General features: G+C 39.6%; 2 protein-coding genes, 1 long non-coding RNA gene and 1 pseudogene across 3 annotated transcripts in view; 2 read left to right on the top strand and 2 right to left on the bottom strand.

The window, feature by feature from the left end:
* Nucleotides 1–4,182, top strand: part of LOC149195686 (uncharacterized) — a 45,753-nt gene extending 41,571 nt beyond the window's left edge. Inside the window, exon 2 of the long non-coding RNA XR_016255171.1 lies at nt 4,012–4,182. This is a non-coding gene — a long non-coding RNA (uncharacterized LOC149195686). The remainder of the gene's footprint in view (nt 1–4,011) is intronic.
* A 4,965-nt stretch (nt 4,183–9,147) lies between these two features.
* LOC149195685 (putative pentatricopeptide repeat-containing protein At3g13770, mitochondrial pseudogene) lies at nt 9,148–11,148 on the bottom strand (annotated as a pseudogene).
* Nucleotides 11,149–14,304: 3,156 nt separating this feature from the next.
* Nucleotides 14,305–16,242, bottom strand: LOC149195684 (uncharacterized). Its single transcript, XM_089405404.1, has one exon. The coding sequence runs from the start codon at nt 15,897–15,899 to the stop codon at nt 14,961–14,963; it is 939 nt and encodes a 312-aa protein (XP_089261530.1). The 5' UTR covers nt 15,900–16,242; the 3' UTR covers nt 14,305–14,960.
* Nucleotides 16,243–19,848: 3,606 nt separating this feature from the next.
* LOC149195683 (uncharacterized) overlaps nt 19,849–21,411 on the top strand; it is a 39,242-nt gene continuing 37,679 nt past the window's right edge. The window contains exon 1 of the mRNA XM_089407994.1: nt 19,849–21,128. Coding sequence (XP_089264120.1) covers nt 19,849–21,128 — 1,280 coding nt within the window. The remainder of the gene's footprint in view (nt 21,129–21,411) is intronic.

The following is a 21,411-nucleotide window of genomic DNA, read 5'->3' as shown; positions in this document are numbered from 1 at the left end:
ATATTAAAACATTCTGTGAGCAAGGAAAATTGAACGAGGCAATGGGTTTTTTACATGTTATGGATCAACAGGGAATTAAGCTAGACCTCGCTGTTTATAATTCTCTATTGCAGACGTGTATTGACATGAAAGCAGTAGCAGAGGGCAGGCTAGTTCATGAATATATGATCAAAGATGGGTTTAAACCAGATACAAATTTGAAAACCAAACTTATTATCTTGTATGCTAAATGTGGTAGTCTTGTTTATGCACGCCAAGTGTTTGACGAAATGTTTGAAAGAAACGTGGTCACATGGACTGCCATGATTGCAGGATATGCTCAACATGGGTATGCTGAAGAAGCCCTATTGTTGTTTTCCAATATGCTAAGGGTTGGAATTAAGGCTAATCAGTATACTTTTGCAAGTGTTCTGCGGGCTTGTGCACGATCATGGGCTCTGGAACAGGGAAAACAGATACACAGTAGCATCCTTAAGACAAGATTTCGGTCGTATTTATTTGTGGAAAGTGCTCTTGTTGATATGCACTCGAAATGCGGAAGTATAGAGGATGCACGCCGAGTGTTTGACAAAATGTTTCAACGAGACGTGGTTTCATGGAATGCAATGGTTGCAGGTTATGTTGTGCAAGGGGATGCTGACAAAGCCTGGAGACTCTTCTGTCTGCAGCAGGCAGGAATGAAGCCTGATCAATTTACTTTCGGCAGCATACTACGAGCGTGTAGTAGCTCAGCAGCCTTGGAAAAGGGTAGCCAAGTTCATGCTTGCGTTATCAGGATGGGTTTTCAATCATATTCTGTTGTGGGAGGGGCACTTGTTGATATGTATGCCAAGTGTGGCAACATGGATAATGCATGTGTTATATTTGAATTGATGTCCCAAAAAGATGTGATCGCTTGCACGACGATGATTACTGGTTATGCTCAACAACACGGTCATGATGAAGAGGCATTATCAATCTATTATGAAACGTGGCGTGTTGGTATAAAACCAGACCATGTTATGTTTTCTAGTGTTCTCAATGCATGTGTTGGCCTTGCAGCCCTGGAGCAGGGCAGGCAAATCCATGCTCACATTTTTAAAGTTGAATCTGAGTCGTATATTGTTTTGGGGAACGCTCTTGTTGATATGTATGAAAAATCCAGGAGGATAGAAGATGCACGACATCTATTTGACACAATGCATGAAAGAAATGTGGTTTCATGGACTACCATGATTACAGGATATAGAAAGCATGGTCATGGAAAGGATGTTCTCCAACTTTTTGAGCGAATGCAACAGATGGGCATAAAGCCTAACGATGTTACCTTTTTGGCTGTTCTGTCTACCTGCAGCCATGCAGGCTTAGTGGATGAAGCATGGCAATATTTTAATTCCATGATTCAAGATCACCATATTACTCCAAGAGCAGAGCACTATGCCTGTTTGGTTGACCTTCTTGGACGAGCTAGGAGCCTAGATGATGCACATAAATTAATCAAAGAGAAAGTGCCTTTTGAGCCCAATGCTTCAATTTGGGGTGCCTTGCTTGGTGCCTGCAGAATCCATGGCAATGTTGAGCTAGGCAAATTAGCAGCTGAACACCTGTTTGAGCTAGACCCCCAAAACTCTGGTAATTATGTGATGTTAGCAAACATCTATGCGGCATCTGGCAGGTGGGCAGATGCAGTAAAGGTTAGAAAAATGATGAGGGACAGAGGAATAAAGAAAGAAACTGGCTACAGTTGGATTGAAATCAAGAAGAGTGTATATACTTTTGTCGCGGGGGATAGATCACACCCTCAATCTGAGGGGATTTATGCAATGATAGATGACTAGTTAGATGAAGGAAATAGGGTATGTACCAGACACAAACTTTGTGGTGCATAACATAGAGGAAGAGCTGAAGGAATATATTCTTTGCCATCACAGTGAAAAGTTGGCCATTGCTTTCGGGCTTATTAGCACACCCCAAGGGACACCTGTACAAGTTGTAAAAAACCTTTGTGTCTGTGGTGACTATCACACTACCACCAAATTCATCTCCAAGATTGTTTAGAGGGAAATTGTAGTTAGGGTCAGGCGTTCGAACTCGGCTAATTGCTGAATTAGCTTCAGAATGTGACGAACATCTTCTTTGTTTCTATTGTCCTTCACTGTGCCAAGTGAGGTCAATTTCTATCGTTTTTGAAAATAACAAAATCAGAATGAGGATGATGAGTAAGTATCCATTTGATATTTTTCAAATTTAATCCCTATGCTTCGCTTGTATCTCACTATTAATGCATATGAACACTCAATCCATCATTGTGTTATTCCTTAACATGTTTGATACATAAAGATATCTCATCACTTGATGTTGGTTGCTCTACCACATACTCAATCCATCATTGTGTTATTCCTTAACATGTTTGATACATAAAGATATCTCATCATTTGATGTTGGTTGCTCTACCACATAATCATCTTAGTGTAATCTATCTTCACGCTTTGTGCCATGTGATGGGTTGACCTAAGATTTGATTGCACCACCGTGATGACTCAATCGCTTCTTTGATACACCAGATGGATGGATCACCTTATTGGAGTCTTTTTCTACTTATCCATGTGCTTCATTCAAATTCACTACTTCAAAATCATTACTAACCTTGGATTCTACTACAGATTAATAGATGAGCTACATAAATTGTTAATTTCTACAATACTTGCATATTAGCCTAATTTTACAAAGAAAAACATATAAAACGAAGAATAACAAAATTATTACCTTTGTAGAACCTTCTTTAGTTCATATGGAATATGACAAAATGATGTAGGAAAGATGATTATGAGGGTTTCTACAAGGTAAAAGAGATCAGACTAATGTAGAAAAATGACAAAATGTTACTAATTATGGGCCCATCATTCCCCATACTTAATTTAGTGCATGTCCTCATGCAATTTGACAAAATTGCAATTTTTTTGTCAACTTCTTGATTTAGAGTATGGTTTCAGATGGTTAGATGACAATGTCCAGGTTGTTTTGGGTGCCCTTATTTTTCATGGCAACAAACCATCTAGGCTTCCTCACTAATATATTTTCGTTCATAATTTTGATCTTTAAGTGTAGTTCCCTCCTATATTTCTTGAGGTTGAAATTTTTATGCTACCAGTGATACATCCTTTTCAAAATCTTGTGGTTTTTCTCTCTGAGCATTTCATTCTCTCTTTTGATATGTCTCTCTAAAACTTCTAGTTCTGTTACCTCTTATTTTGATGCTTTGATGATATCCTTTTCCATAGGAATGTCTAAAGGAAAGTCACACTACTCAAAATAATGTTCAGGAATATGAGAATAATCTTGTACCTTTCCATTATCTGCCTCTTGTTCCACAGAATTGATTTATTCATACTACATAGACCTATTGTTGAATTTTATCTCATCCTAGCTTTGTTGGTGACAATTATGGCTTTCTTGCTTCTAAGTTTTCCATTATTTTAGGTGAAACAAGGTTATTCTCATTACCCTGTTTTTTCATGCTTCTTGTTACCCTTATGTATTTATTTTTATTTTATTTTTTAAATATTTTAATCCCATAAACAACCTGGACATTGTCATGGTCAAAGGCCAATGAGGTTTGAACCTTATCATTGCGTTTTTTGTTGTTGGATTTTTGATTCCTTGCCTCTAGTCAGAGATCTCGTTGGATTTTCATGACTTCATCAAGCTGATTTTGCCTTCATGGAATAGTATATGATAGCGTAATAGATTGTTATGTTATTTTGAACATGCCCTCTTCATGATTTGTTGATGTTCACTAAACAATGTTCTGTCCTTTTATGCTTGTGATAAAGTGTTAACTGTCCTATTGCCCAAATCAATGTCAGTTGTTATCTTTTAGTTTTGTGTTCGGTTAAAGTGTTTATTTTGATCTTGTGTGCTCGTGTATATATGCCTGTTGATGTTCCTGATCACATATAGTTTATTGTTTGCTAGGATAATGATGGTGTTGATTAGTTTTCAAAATTTTAACGTGGATGCTCTTTTTTTCAGGTTGTTCTACAGTTCTGCTTCCAACCAGGATTGTCCATGCATTGAACCTCAATGTGGAAGACATAAATTCTCAGCCAAGCACACAATGTGGTCTTTTTCCAAGCATGCAATTCTCATCCAAGCACACAATGTGGTCTTTTGCCAAGCACACAATGTTTATCTATACAAATATTTTTTGTTGTAAAATGCATCATGGAAGTGATGGTCATGGTTGAAGACTTGTATTTTATCTAGTCCATGGTTTTCCAACTTCCAGTTGTACAGCAAGTGATAAAGCTGTGATAGATTAATTTACCTTTTGTATAAGCATCATTACATGAAATGATGCTCTGGAAGCACGAGGGAAGTATTATTCAATACTGTGGCAGTTTCCACAGTCTTGAGGAAACAGTTCTAGCATTTTGTAATAAATTGAATATAATGAAATCCATTGCAGTGAATTTCTTGCTAGCAATTTGTTATATTCCAAACTTTTGATGTTCAGCTCCACTCCATTTTGGTATCTTCCTTTTTATGTCAGTAAAGCAGATCCGTTGCAATCACTGTACTTATCATTCCAATGGTAACCCCTTTAAATTATTAATTAACCAATTTAAGCTAATAAGGAAGATCCTTGCAAGTGTCCACTCTATTCCATCTATGTTCCTCAAACATGCCAATGAAAACACTGATTCATTCTTTGAAATCTGCTCCCCTCACCATATTTCCGCTGTTGATCAAATGGCTCTGCGATGCATATAGTAATGACAGTATTCGTATACCCACCTGCCCCTGATAGTTGAAATGGCTTATGCATTTTCTAGGAACTACAAAATCCCATTTTACATTACACTTTATAAATGTTCCAAGAAATTTTTCCTTGCTCATTTCCCTTAACAGAATTTATAAAATTTGACGGCATTTAAAAATATTGATGGCGTTCAATTATTTGAAACAGAGTTTTAGGTTCTAGAATTCCACAAGGTATATTTAATGAGCTTTTTTCATCATTTTTTATATTCTGCCATAAGAGAACCCCTTTTTTAGCATATCCACTGGCCACTACACATTTCTGCCATTAAAAGGATTCAAGCTCATCTTTTGAGGATTACTAATGCTCAGTAAAAATGATCTCAGCATAAGCTCATTTGGTATGAGAAGGAAGCTCATTTGTTGTCATTCTTGCTATTGTCTTTGCTTTATGGTTCTTGTTATCAATCCTAAATCAACTTTTTGTTTTCTTCTATTGTTCATGGGAATATCTGGAATTCTATTATATTCAGTTTGGTTTAGATTGGGAAAACAATTGCATCAAATTATATTTCTTTTAAAGGCAGGAAAGATGGGTATATGGAGTAGACATAAAATGTTCATGCTATATTCACTGTGACTTTCACATATACCAATCAAACTACCCCATGATTCCAGTTCTACACAGCTTGAACTTGGTAAGCAGGCATTACCGTAAGATTTCAATTATTTCTTTTATTGGAGAATTGTTGCAGAGAAGAGAACCCCTTTTTTAGCATATCCACTGGCCACTACACATTTCTGCCATTAAAAGGATTCAAGCTCATCTTTTGAGGATTACTAATGCTCAGTAAAAATATAGCATAAGCTCATTTGGTACGAGAAGGAAGCTCATTTGTTGTCATTCTTGCTATTGTCTTTGCTTTATGGTTCTTGTTATCAATCCTAAATCAACTTTTTGTTTTCTTCTATTGTTCATGGGAATATCTGGAATTCTATTATATTCAGTTTGGTTTAGATTGGGAAAACAATTGCATCAAATTATATTTCTTTTTAAAGGCAGGAAAGATGGGTATATGGAGTAGACATAAAATGTTCATGCTATATTTACCGTGACTTTCACATATATCAATCAAACTATTTGACAATTTCCACAACTATATGTGTGAATGCCGGGGCTTTGTTTATCATAGTGTTGCCTTTGACTTATCTCCTGCAAGAAGCTGACTGCAGTTAATTGCATCGGTGGATCATAGGAGCATGTTTACATGCTCATTGTACATGAAGTCCCTGAAGGTATATCGCCATCCACTGTTCAGGTATTCCTTGTATCATGATTGATGTTGAAAAACAATAAATCCTGTGTGGTGAGCTTTTGATGGCAAGTAACTTCAATCATTTTACTGTTACAGCTGGGAACACCTATGGCATAAATTAGAGTTGAAGTGATTGCATAGAGTAGTATGAAATAGGTATTTGGGCTTGAATTTGATTAGGACAATTATTGTGCAGCACACCTGTATAATGACTAGGAGATTGAGGGTGTGATTAAAGGGGGGAACTATGGAAGGAGTTTTGTGGCCATGTCTAGTATGCGTATCAATTATGTGAGGATGCTCTGCAATTCAGCAATTTGCATAGTTTTACATTTCATTATTGATAGAAGAGAGCAACTAGTGGTAGACACCCAGTATTCAAGGATCATCCCACATGTCAAATGACTGGCAAGTGATATATGACAAACAAAGATGGTAAAGGCTGGTATTTGCTGGGGCTGATGACAATTCAACTTGGCATTATATTTTAAAATCCAATTTTGAATGGATTGATGGACGAAGATATTAATTAAATTCATTAGTTAGTGGGTTTGGTTTAGATATTGCCAGTGTTCCATGGGGATGTGCCCCCTAGTGTGTTTCCCATACTTCAGGGGCTGTATGTCCCACTTTTGGGGAAGCTCAGGGAAATGATTCCCGAGTGTGGGGGATGCTTTTGCCCAGCTACACCCCCCATCCACAGAAAAAAGATAAGGGGAAACACATGGGAAATGATTCCTGACCTGATAAGACAGAACAAAGATAGGGGATTGAGTTTTGAGGAGTTTGTGACCTTGGTAATTAATGGTAATATTAATTATTTCAAGATGTTTGAGAGGTGCCAATCTCATTGGACTTCATATGGAGAAAGTAAAATTTCATATCTCATTCATATTTCAGTGGACTTAACAGTTTTCCAGATTTTGGATTGTAGCATTTCCACTCGATTGTACATTGATGAATTTTCATGGGTTGAATCGATGTTGTTGAGATTTTATCATATGGGGATCCCTATGTTAGGGGCCCCGATGCGCCCGTCCCCCATGAATTTCCCTAAAATTTGGGGTTTCCCACATGTCCCCCATGTGTGTTTCTCCACTCACGCACTCTGCTGCCCTGGAAACTTGGTGGAACATAGGATATTGTGCATACTGTGTGTTCTATTATGACCAATGGTTTTGAAACTTGTAATTTTAGTCAAGAGCAAACAATTATGTTCAATTACAATCCATGATTCTGTCCCTATGCAACAAATGGCTCCTATCTGTTGTTGATTTACCATTTAGTACCCAATTGAACTTTGATGGGAAGTTGATATGAGGTAGTGGGATTGGCAGCAGACACAAGCTGATGGAACAGAATCAATTTAGCTGATGTGTGATTCTTGCAAAAGTTGTGTGCTTTAATGATTGTTAAGGTATGCTGTCAGCCTGGCACTTATCTGGGTAAGACTTCCATGAATCCGTCCCTATGCAACAATGGATTGTATCCCTTGTTGATTTACCATTAACTACCCACTTAACTTTGATGGCAAGTGGCAAGTTGATCTAAGGTAGTGGGATTGGCAATCAATGCAAGGTTAAGGAGCAGAATCAATTTTGCTTGTGTAATTTTTACAAAACTTGTTTGGTCTAGTGATTGTCAATGTATGCTGGAAAGTGGGTAACATTTTGGGTCTCTCGGTGTCAAACTTCCACTGAAGATGGAAAGAGAGAGGATTCTGAACTGCAATTTGAATTAGTCTCTGTAAAATTTAAATTGTTTTTCAAATTGTTGTTTTTTCCCTTGATGAGAAGTCTGTAACTTGAGGGAATCAAATTTGATACGACATGGTAATAATGTTTGAACTATAAATTGAATTTGAAAATATATTCAAACTCTGTGCATGGCAGGTGTTGGTGGTAAGGGAAATCTTCTCAGGATTAATGCAAAAAAGCTCGTACCAGCTCAAAATTCTCTGTCCATGTTGTATCCAGTCTTTAAATTGATATGGATGCTGCTAGTTGGATGATTTATTGGCCTTTAGCTATTCTCCAGTTCATAATTCATTGCTTGAATGATGTAGTATTTTATAAGTCTCTTCTTTACATATGCTGTCAGGTTTAGAAGCTTTGAACTCTTGCCTAGTTAAAAATGATTGCTCTATGAATAGATGCTGCAGGCCTAATTTTGTAGAATGCAAATAAGCCAAATTTAATTGGTGCTATATAGACTAGACAGAAGCCAATCACACAGCACAGTGAATGCAAATTAAAAGTTTTGTCAAGAATGTAAACATAATGAGGATATATGGAGCATAAAAATGGTGGAAGTTGTACACATTTGCTACCAAGGAATGATAAAAAATGTGTTTTCTTCTGTTTTTCAAAATCATTATTCCTGTGATTGTTTCGAAAGTTACTAGTTTATTCCCTTTTACATTAAACTTGTTAATAGAAATATGTAGATCACTTAGAAATGCGATAAATTCCAAGGTAGATATAATCTTTTGGAAATATTATAAACAAATGAGGATTCTGTATTATCACTGCTTCATTTCTCTGTTAGATTGTTAATGAAATAATGATAACTTTGTTCAATCTAAATTTGATTCTTATTCTTCTGATTGGATTGCACGAATAAGATAAAATCTACAGAAAGGTTATACAGGTTGGTTTATCTATAATTACTCTTTGGATTGCCTCTGCTTTCAGTTGATATACAGGAATGTTCACTTCTTACATGTAACTTGGAACATTTATGGCAAGCTTTTATGTATCATACCTGGGTTAAAAACCTCTTGCAAAAAACGAGGAAAATTTTCTAAGCCTTTTCTGTCATGTTAAATAGTAGTTTTCAATTTCTACACATTTTGTTAATACTTGAATTTTGAATATCTTAGCATGGTGAACTTGGTTTGCTTCAACAATACTCTTTCGTTTATATGCTTAGTTTGTGTTCCTGTATGGAAGGTGGTTCAAAATTCATCATATGCACTTACTGTTTTAAAGTTTTTTATTTGGTTTAATTTTTTAAATGTTTGACTACCTCACTTGGCACAAGTGAAGGACAATAGAAACAAAGAAGATGTTCCTCACATTCTGAAGCTAATTCAGCAGTTAGCCGAGTTCGAACGCCTGACCCTAACTACAATTTCCCTCTGAACAATCTTGGAGATGAATTTGGTGGCAGTGTGACAGTCACCACAGACACGAAGGTTTTTTACAACTCGTACAGGTGTCCCTTGGGGTGTGCTAATAAGCCCGAAAGCAATGGCCAGCTTTTCACTGTGATGGCAAAGAATATATTCCTTCAGCTCTTCCTCTATGTTATGCAGCACAAAGTTTGTGTCTGGTACATACCCTATTTCCTTCATCTGACTAGTCAAGTTATCTATCATTGCATAAATCCCCTCAGATTGAGGGTGTGATCTATCCCCCGCGACAAAAGTATATACACTCTTCTTGATTTCAATCCAACTGTAGCCAGTTTCTTTCTTTATTCCTCTGTCCCTCATCATTTTTCTAACCTTTATTGCATCTGCCCACCTGCCAGATGCCGCATAGATGTTTGCTAACATCACATAATTACCAGAGTTTTGGGAGTCTAGCTCAAACAGGTGTCCAGCTGCTAATTTGCCTAGCTCAACATTGCCATGGATTCTGCAGGCACCAAGCAAGGCACCCCAAATTGAAGCATTGGGCTCAAAAGGCACTTTCTCTTTGATTACTTTATGTGCATCATCTAGGCTCCCAGCTCGTCCAAGAAGGTCAACCAAACAGGCATAGTGCTCTGCTCTTGGAGTAATATGGTGATCTTGAATCATGGAATTAAAATATTGCCATGCTTCATCCACTAAGCCTGCATGGCTGCAGGCAGACAGAACAGCCAAAAAGGTAACATCGTTAGGCTTTATGCCCATCTGTTGCATTCGCTCAAAAAGTTGGAGAACATCCTTTCCATGACCATGCTTGCCATATCCTGTAATCATGGTAGTCCATGAAACCACATTTCTTTCATGCATTGTGTCAAAGAGATGCCGTGCATCTTCTATCCTCCCGGATTTTGCATACATATCAACAAGAGCGTTCCCCAAAACAATATACGACTCAGATTCAACTTTAAAAATGTGAGCATGGATTTGCCTGCCCTGCTCCAGGGCTGCAAGGCCAGCACATGCACTGAGAACACTAGAAAACATAACATGGTCTGGTTTTATACCAGCACGCCACGTTTCATAATAGATTGATAATGCCTCTTCATCATGACCGTGTTGTTGAGCATAACCAGTAATCATCGCTGTGCAAGCGATCACATCTTTTGGGGACATCAATTCAAATATAACACGTGCATTGTCCATGTTGCCACACTTGGCATACATATCAACAAGTGCCCCTCCCACAACAGAATATGATTGAAAACCCATCCTGATAACGCAAGCATGAACCTGGCTACCCTTTTCCAAGGCTGCTGAGCTGCTACACGCTCGTAGTATGCTGCCGAAAGTAAATTGATCAGGCTTCATTCCTGCCTGCTGCATTAGACAGAAGAGTCTCCAGGCTTTGTCAGCATCCCCTTGCACAACATAACCTGCAACCATTGCATTCCATGAAACCACGTCTCGTTGAAACATTTTGTCAAACACTCGGCGTGCATCCTCTATACTTCCGCATTTCGAGTGCATATCAACAAGAGCACTTTCCACAAATAAATACGACCGAAACCTTGTCTTAAGGATGCTACAGTGTATCCTCAGAGTATGGGAATCAAGCGAAACGCAGGTAAAAATCGTCCTCGTAGGCAGACCACTTGTGCGATTCAGGATAAGTCTTTGACCATGAACTGGAGCATTGGGAGATGTAAATGGGCTCTTTCCCGCTCCTCTAGCCTGAGGACAGTTTCTATATATAGATGGGGCTACATGAACCTCCAACACATTGAGAACGCCTGTGTCCACGAGCAGACGAGCAAATCCGCATCCGCCTATCTTCAGACAGTTCGTGGGAGCCAACAAAATCACAGCAGCCCTGCGCGCGCTGTGGAAGTAGCTTGCAATAAGCAGAGAGACCTGAGTTCCTGTGTTAAAGAAGTGAATAGAGCAGGCAAGAACCATCCAGCGTTAATGGATCGCCCGGAAGACTGCTTTCATTGTAGAGATCTTCAGGCTGAATTTGAGGAACTGCGAGCTCAACAGCGGGCCTTGGAGGATCAAGTGCGAAGTCTGGAGGCAAGACTGGAAGACCAATACCGAATTCTTAATGAGAAATATCGGGCTGAGATAAATCTATTCCTTCACAGAGTCAGCTCCTTACATGAGCAATTTAACAACCTGGCCAATAGATGTAGCCATGCTGAAGAATCGATCACTGTCCTCAAATTCATGATGGACAAACATTTCAAAGATGCTCCATCCTCTTCTAGCGCTAAACAGAATGAGCCAGATCCTAACCCAGAAGCGTCCACTGCAAGGAAGATCAGTCACATAGAGATAGATTAATTATGTTATGTAGTTGTAAATTTTGGTGTCTGCAGTTTGTCCGGATTTACAGTAGTTTAAGAAGCCTCAGAGGCAGGAATGCTAGAACAAGGATCAAGGAAGAGAACCTTTTTGTAATTCCTTGGATCCAGAATGCTCATGAAGCACTATATGTAAGGCGAACAGCCTCCTCTTTTTTTCAGATCAATATATAGCACCCGAACTTTGTCTAAAAAAAAAGGATGCTACAGTGTATCTGTTTTCCCTGTTCCAGAGCCCATGATCACGCACAAGCCCGCAGAACACTTGCAAAAGTATACTGATTAGCCTTGATTCCAACCCTTAGCATATTGGAAAACAACAATAGGGCTTCTTCAGCATACCCATGTTGACCATATCCTGCAATCATGGCAGTCCATGTGATCACGCTTCTTTCAAACATTTCGTCAAACACTTGGCGTACATAAACAAGACTACCACATTTAGCATACAAGATAATAAGTTTGGTTTTCAAATTTGTATCTAATTTAAACCCATCTTTGACCATATATTCATGAACTAGCCTGCCCTCTGCTACTGCTTTCATGTCAATACACGTCTGCAATAAAGAATTATAAACAGTGAGGTCTAGCTTAATTCGCTGTTGATCCATAACATGTAAAAAACCCATTGCCTCGTTCAATTTCCTTGCTCACAGAATGTTTTAATATCTCTGCTCGCCTCACAGAATCCATTTTTGCCGAGTGATCTTTCATTGACATTTTGAGTTGGCATTGACGATGGCGTGACTTCATTGCCCAGAGTAAAAGCAACAGTCGTAAATAACAAGTTACTCTGATAATGGAGACAATGCAGGATATTACGGCTATAGCAAAGTCTGTGTTTTTTGTAATATCTCCATCCTTGTGCCAGTAATGGCATGAAATTCCTTGCCATGCCATTGGCTAATAGTTTAGCTTCACTTCATGTACAAACAGAGATTTGCGTCCTTCAAATGTTGTGAGGTGATCACTGATGGCACATCTTTCCCTTACAAAAGCTGAACATGATACGCTTTGCAGTATTATGGACTGTCAGAAACTCACTCTAGAAGCCTGTCCTCATGTAGCCCAAAATGAACCCCTGGCCTTGAGGATGGTTGAGCAAGTTTTCTTCTCTGAGAAAATTCGAATGCAAATGAGCGAAATGGGAATTGGTTTGGGGCAAATTCGAATTGCCATACCCGCGCTCAGAATTTTGTGAGACGAATTAATGTTCCACGGTGGTGGGTGGAACGGTGGCAGAGGGTAGCGGAGCTCGCGAAAGGTGACTGAGGGCGGAGGAATTGCCTGTGGCCGGAGCCGTATGTTTTCAAGGCGGTGACGAAACCGGGCAATTCCTCCGCCTTGTTAGACTACTCCATTTTAAGCTGTTTATCAGTGAAAGGTTCTCTTACATCTGTATGAATAGGCAATGTGCACTATGATTTTGAGAGTAAAAGAATCCCCACATATCTTTATATTCCTTGTTTTTAACTTTATTGTGTTAGTCATAGAAGCAAGCTGCAAGCTAATGAGTTGAAAGTTTGTGAATGGATTTGAACATTTAAATATGACATGCATTGACCTGTATCACAACATGTTTGGGTATTTTTAATCTTTAAAGTAGAAGAGAAGACAATATTTCTTCTTTTAGTTCTGTAGTTTAATGAAAAAAGATGGAATTTAATGAGCTGTGTCTTTCAAATCTATTTGACTTGAAAAGATGAATCATAACTAGCTGCAGAGGAGAGAAAAGATTGTTATGCATTTGATAAACAATGGCAGAACTATAGACATGTATATATTTGATTTGAGTTGCAATGTCTAAACAGATAAATGAATTTTCTGTTTCAAAATTATCACGAGAAGAATGACGCCTTCAGTTTACAACAGCATCTGTCCTAGATCCGTTTAGGTATGGGTCTGCATGGCAAAAACAATCCAAACAGATCCCAAAACAGTTCCTTTTTGGATCCATTTTGTGGTCCGTAAATATGTACCAGAATGGATCCTGAGCAATAAATTAATTAAATACCACCGAGGATCTGAAGGCACTTTGGAAAATTCCCCCCATCACTGGAACTGACAATCTTATTTATATTACGGGGCTTGATTATACATCCTAAAGCAATACAAGTTCATGTGCAATATACTGTTGAGCATTGAGTCACACCAACTCAATGAAAAATCATCCAGCAAACCATTAATTGTACTACACACCTGATGTTATCGAGTACAAATTTAACTTACAATAATTTACTCTGAGAATCTTTATCACATTTACTAAAAAAAACCTATTTGTATATCACCATAAATGGTACAGATAAGCCACACAAAGTTTTTGACGAAGAAAGCCCTAATTCTTTGGCTGATCCAATTTTGTTGCCCTTTTAACCGACCTCCGACGGCCCGATACCTTCATCCAAGCTTATGGATAAGGTTAAGAGGCTGGGAAAACTTTACTTAATTAATCGATTTACAATTGTAATACTATTCTACTAAACAATTCCCTCAATGATGGTAAAGGTTCTATTAAACCCCATTTATGCTCTACCTAAAACCATTAGAAAACAAGCAGATCCAAACCAAGTTTGGAAATGTAATGCTAAGCAGACAAACTGAAAGTTCTGAAATTGTTATAAAGATTATTCAATTGTGATTGCATAAGTTACAAAGTAAATTAATTTTGGAACGCATTGGCTATTATATGAAAAGGATAGTGAGGATTGGACATTATGAATTGCAACCGAAATTGAATGTAAGTAAGAATGTCTTGTTCAAGGGAATTTTGTAATCGTATTTATACAGATAGATCAAAACAAAAACATTCAAACTGAAAGTTTTGAAACTGTTACAAAGATTAGTACATGTGATTATAAAAGCTACAAAATTAATTAATAATTTCTAAATGCATTGTCAAAACTATATGAAAAGGATGTCGAGGATTGGACATTAATAATTGCAACTGAATTTGAACGGAAGCAAGAAAGAATGTCTTGTTCCTGGGGAGTTTTTAAAATTTAGATGAAATTTATCATATATATGCATCTCTATACAGGCAGATCGGATCAAAAACCCGAATACAGATTAGCCCACTGGACCATCATACCAAATTGGCATGCCAGTACCAAGCAACTTCGAGCGCCTAGTTAACATATTGGTACCACGCAACTTAGCTCTTCATTTACGTCATCACAACTTGAAATTTGATGGCCACCAAGCTCTACGCTATTTGATGGTTAAAATTACAACACACTTTACATTTTAAAAAGTGCATGCTACTTGCTCGGACTGGTTTCCTAAATTAAAACCGGCAAATGCATGGTCTCTCCTTTTCTTAGAAGGATTCGTGTCATATGAATGCAATGTGTGGATCTGCTGCGGTGGATCTCTTCCATGTTTTGACTAATTTGACGGGTATCCATATAATCACGATTGTTTTTTGTCATATTTACCAGCGCTTGCATTCAAATCCCGAGGGTTTTGAGAATACTTGCCAGGTCTTGAGTTCGAATCCCAAAGATTTTGAGAATATTTGCCAGGTCTTGCGTTCGAATCCCAAAGATTTTGAGAATATTTGCCAGGCCTTGCTTTCGATTCCCTTTTCTTGCCATGTCTTGAGTTCGAACCGATATCATACACCACGTCGGAAGTATATGAATCGTCATTTTTTACCAAATTAGAACCCGCAAGCGAATTTATTTGGCGCCTTCTAGAGAAATCAGTTGATTTCTGAGTATCATTATTATTTCTCGCTCTTCTTGTCACTTTGGAGTATTTGTCTGATTGCTGTTGATTAGAGGATGAAGAACTATACCTATGCCTGGCCGGAGTCGATCCACTGACCTGCTGTGAGCGGGACGACCTCGCATCGTCGGCATCGATGCTGCTAAACTTACTGTACGGCGTCGCGCTCCGAACGGAGAGCTTCCCATCGAAAGCGAGGCTTTCCGGTCCATCTTTCTCGGTCCAGAGATCGATTCCCCCGGGCTTCTGAAACCTGTCGGCCAAGGCTTTGAGCTGCTCGTCGGCCGTAACGGCGAACAAAGTAGGGGCTTTGGCGGGCTTTTCCCAGGGCTTTTCAAGATTGGCCGTGGCTGCTCTGAGCTCTGCTCGCTTCCGCATTTCGTAAAGCTGCCGTTCTCTCAGGAGGCGGGCTTTGAGGAGCTGCTTGGATTTCTGCTCTTGCATTCTCTTCCACTGCCATTTGGTCACTCCGCCAGGAAACGTGCGAGGACCGCCTCCCATCATTCTGACTTGTCTCCATGCCGATGGAAGGCTATGGTTTGGAAGTTGGGGTTTTAGGAACATTGGGGTAAGCAGCTGACCCTTCCAGGAATCCAACGGTGAAACGACCAGGCCTGCCATTACAGAGAGAGAGAGCAACAATATGCAAAATTCCGACCCGAGTTGCAACAGCTAGAAAACCATCCAAACCAGATAATGAACGGCGTGCCAAATCAATGAATTATCTTACATGGCCAGCCCACCTAGCCTTGGCCACTTGGAACTTATGTAGAAAACCATCCAAACCAGATAATGAACGGCGTGCCAAATCAATGAATTATCTTACATGGGCAGCCCACCTAGCCTTGGCCACTTGGAACTTATGTGTGGTGTGGAACCAAAGATAACGTAGCCGCCCTGGTCTGAAATTTTCTGTCTGCAGGTGCTGTGTGGAACCAAAGATATTTGTAGCATGGTTTGGATACTTTTATGTGTGTTATTTAGTCTTTAATGAACCAAAGCTTTTCTACCAAACAAAATCTTTTAAAACTTTGTTATTGGAATTATTAAAATAATATTTTACATAATATTATATTAGGGAAGGCAAATTTCCAAGAAATAATTATCCTCGTATGATTAGTACCTAAAATATCTCAACAATCATAATTATGGATCACAAAGCTTAAATTCCGAAATAATTTTCTTTTATATAAATATAAATAAAGTAATTTAATAGTTTTTCCAGTCAACATTCTAACAAATAATATGTGAGGATTTAATTGTTGAATTGAGGGCTTTGTGATTCATAATAATTATAAGAAGAAATTTCGGCGAAAATCACATTCACGTTTCGAACCAACCGTGTTCATGACAAGTTGAAAAATCAGATCTATCTTTGCCAATTAAATACCTTGAGGGGAGCTTCCAACGACTAACTAAAACAACGTCTAAATTAAACTAGGGACCAAGGTCAAACAAATCAGCTATAAATTAAATTAAAAGTAAACAAGGGACCTATATATAAAATAAATTATATGAATAAATTAAAAAGATAGTTTCATAAATCGTTAAAAGAATTCACTGGAAAATATAAATATTATCATATAACTATTAAAATTAAATTATTTATTTAATTATTTTTATTATATATATATATATATATATATATATATATATATATATATATATATAATTATTATATATATATATATATATATATATATTAGAAGGTTAAGTTTAAAGATACTTGAAAAATAAAAAAATAAAAAATAAAATAAAATTAATTAATTAATAATAATAATAAATAAATAAATAATAATATAATAATAAATAAATAAATAATATTCAAATAAAATAAAATAATATATATATATATATATATATATATATAATAATAAAATATACTTGAAGGAATAAACTACTTAAAAAAAAGAATAAGGTTGATTTAATTAAAAAAAAAAAAACGACACAAATCAGGATTTCTTCCTAGTCTTTCTTTTTCTTCCTCCCCTTTTTATCCCTTTCAAATTTCGTTGTCCCCTTTGGAGCCTTGTCTTCTTGCTCTGTGGTTTTCTTTTGGTCCTTTTCCTGATTTGTGTCGCTTTTTTTTTTTTTTTTTTTATCTGAGCTAATATTCTTTTAATTAAATCAACCTTTTTTTTAAGTAGTTTATTCCTTCAGGTATATTTTTTTATTATATATATATATATGAATATTATTTATTTATTTATGATTTATTATTATTATTATTATTAATTTTTATTTTTTTATTTTTTTTCAACTACCTTTAAACTTAACCTCCTTATATATATATATATATATATATATATATATATATATAAGATCAACATTGACATGTTTCGGCGAGAGAAGATGGCGACCGGGCGACCTTGTCTGAGCGAGGGTTATGGTTAGGGTTTGTTTCTGCAGTCTGCGATCGAACCCTCCAACTGTGCAACCGTCTCTCACCATCGCCGTTCACCGTTCACCACAACCGCGGGACTTCAGTTGACCTGCAGGTATCTTCACGGGCAGTTAATCACCGACATTGGAAGGCACTGTGACGGAGTGCTGCACGGTCCGTTTACCATCTGTAACTGTCATTTTCTCCCGTCTACTATCCGTTCCGAGGTGTCTGCAGATCCTAGGCGCAGCTGGCTATGGAGGATAACGAGGCCGTAGATTATTCGGAGGACCCATTGGAGGGGGTCTCCATCTGGCGCACTCCTCTTGATTCTTCCGGAGGTATGTACAGCTCAGAACCACCTGAACTTTTTCCGCCGATTTCTTTCTGTGAACCGCATCCGCACATCCCGGTGGTCCTCCCGGACGACCCGCCGACCTGGCCTGCACTATCCACGCCCCCGCACTCTCCGGCTACCCTAGGGTTTGTATCAAGTTGTATTAACCCTAACCCTGGTTCACATCCTCCGGTTACGGGTTCCCAATCCCTCCAATATCTAAACCCCCCTAACTCTGGGCATGCTATTGGTATCCCTGTTTCCATCGGCCCTCCATCCGGTAGTTTTACTGTTGTACCTCCGCTCACTGGAATCCCTTCGACCTCCGGCTTTCTGGGTCCATCGTTTACCCCCAATATCCCGACCCCGCAGCAATCTTTCACTCCCCCTTCTGAACGTCCCCTCAGAGACCCTCCACGGGGGCCAAAGAGGAAATATAAGTGCTTTAAATCCAGAGAGGAGGACGTTTTTCTAAGGTTGGAAGACGACATCCGCTGGGGTGAGGCTATGGACTTTGCGGATCGTGTATTGGTCGGCCGCATCAGGGGCCGCAACTACTCGGCTGCACGCTTGAAGCAATGGGCAGCGGAAGTCTGGGGCCACCATCTGGTAGAAACCCCCTTTGTGCAGACCTTCGTGCGGGGCTGGTTCGCACTCCGCTTCGCGCGTGCCGACCATACCAACTGGGTACTTTCATCATATTGGCATTTTGAGCATGCCCCTGTGTTACTGAAGAGATGGACTCCGTTATTTGACCCTGAAACGGAGCAAATTGGTATTGGACCTGTATGGATCCGTCTTCCAGGGCTTCCACTCCAGTACTGGTCAGAAGACATATTCAAAAGGATTGGCAATGCCATTGGAGGATACATGGGCTATGACAAATCCTTTCAGCAGACGGGTATGATGGCCTATGCCAGAATTCTTATCAACTTGGACACGAGAGGAGGCTTGCTGGAATACATTACCATTCAGTGGAGGGACACAGAGTGCAAGCAGATTATAGACTATGAAGGCGTTCCTTACAGATGCCGCAGATGTCACAAAGTGGGCCACTTGTACAGAGACTGCCCACTCCTCAAGAAATCGGCTCCGAATGGCTCGGAGGAAGCTACACCACAGCCTCTGAACATCCCCTCTGAGTCGCATCCTGTCAGTGCCCCTGGTGTACCGGACCATCCTCAGCCTGCGGAGGAACCTCGGAGCACAGAGACTACTGACAATGCTGGGGAGCCAAACGATCCGCCTCCATCCTCGTCGGCACCGGTGCATCCTCCTACCGAACAAGAGGACCTGGAGCAATCGGGTAAGTTCTCTAATCACTCTCCGTCTACTCCTTCTTCATGTATGACAATAGGCATATCATCTCATCTCTGCGCCCCTGCATCTGATCATTCTACATTACCCTCTGTTACCTTGGCATCCCCTTCACTGAATCATCGACCGCACACTTCTCTCATCTGCTCTCTTCCTCATCCACCCCCGGTGGCTCCGCCCTCTATTATCTCTTCGACGCTAGCCACCTTATCTCTAAATTCATCTCCATCTCCCCCCCGCTACTCCTTGCGACCCCGTCTGAAGGACAGGGGACCTGATGCTTTTGGACTAGACCTATCCCGTTTGTCCATGTCTCTCAAAAATTCCCGTGGACGACCCTCTCGTATATCCAAAGCGAGGCACACAGCGGACGAAGAAATCGCCCTCGGGCGACAACAGACTATTCTCCGGGCCCTTAGAGCGAGGAATGGCCCAGCCCCCTTTCCCTCATGAAATTTCTCTCCTTCAATTGCCGGGGCTTTGCTAGTACAGCCAAAAAACTAGCACTTAGGAGACTGCTCTTATCATCTCAGATGGACTTCATTTTTCTTCAAGAGACCCTCTGTCAGGCTGAAACCCTCATACATACCCTCTCAGCCTGGTTCCCTTCCTGGACCTTCCAGGCATTGGACGCATCTGGCCGATCAGGGGGTTTGGCCATTGGAGTAAACAACAGAGTGGCAGAGATTAAGAACACCTTTGGGGGAAGAGGGTTTATAGGACTTGACATCAGTGCACATTCTGCAGTTAGAGACATCCGGATCATTAATGTATATGGCCCTTGTACTGATCGAGCTAATTATTGGAGAGCTTTATTTGAATCAGAAGTCTTTCAAGCAGACAAAATTATACTTGGAGGAGACTTTAATTTCTCACTTGGATATAGTGAATCATGGGGGCACTCTGCCCAGGTCGACACACTTACTGACACTATATCCGGCCTACTAGAGGACCATCATTGGGTAGACATACCGTCTGCTAAACTCCAGTATACATGGACAAACAACCGATGTGGAGACCAAAGCCTGGCAAGAAGACTGGACAGATTCCTTATCAAGGAACCCCTGGTAAGCGAACTCCCCAGAGTTCGGCAATGGGTAGGCACAGGAGGAATATCAGATCACAGGCCTATCTTCTTGGAGGTAGATGACCTGTCCCATAAAATCAAGAGCCCCTTCAAATTTAATGCTGCTTGGTTACAAGATCCCTCTTACATCCAATTGGTGCATAACTATTGGCAATCCAATGCCATTAGAGAAGGAGAGGACTTATCAGAGGGGTTTGTAAGGAAACTCACAGAACTCAAGAAGCTTACTAAGAATTGGGCACACCGAAAGCGCATTCAGGATGACTTGACCTTAAAGGAGGCTGAAAGGGTCATTGTTGAATATGAAGACTCATCTAATGGGACTTTCCTATCCCCTGAAAGCAAGGAGACTTATACCTCCCTTATTGCAAAGCGCACCCAAATTCTGAAGGAGAGGGAAGAGAGCTGGCGTCTTAGGAGCCGAGCTATTTGGCTAACTGAAGGAGATGCAAATACAAAATTTTATCACAAGTTCGCAAATGGCCGCAAAGCAATAAATTCTATCTGGGAATTAAAGAATGAACAAGGGGTCACTGTCTCTTCACAGCGGAATCTGGCCAGGCTGGCTACAGAACATTTTAAAGCCATATACAAGGCCCCTACAGAAGCCAACATACTGGAAATCATGAGAGTGGCAGAACTCTTCCCCAGATACATTGAACAAGAGGACGCGGAGGAACTACAGAAGGAAGTGACAATGGCAGAACTGGAGGCAACACTGAAATGGTTCAAAAAAGATAAGAGCCCAGGACCTGATGGATGGACCATCGAATTCTATCTAGCATTCTTTGATCTCCTGGGCAATGATCTCCTGAGAATTGTCGAAGACAGCAGAAGCACTGGCCGTATATCATCTGCCATTAAATCCACCTTCATAGCTCTCATCCCCAAGTCGAACGCCCCTCAATCCTTTGATGACTTCCGTCCTATATCTCTCTGCAACTGCCTCTACAAGATTATCGCAAAGATCATCGCTAATCGCCTCAAGCCCATCTTATCACATCACATA

This window comes from Pinus tabuliformis, chromosome 2_2 (genome assembly GCF_031772625.1).
Source record: "Pinus tabuliformis cultivar Carrire ecotype Pingquan chromosome 2_2, CPIR1, whole genome shotgun sequence".
Classification (NCBI taxonomy): Eukaryota; Viridiplantae; Streptophyta; class Pinopsida; order Pinales; family Pinaceae; genus Pinus; species Pinus tabuliformis.
This window is presented reverse-complemented; position numbering and strand designations above follow the sequence as displayed.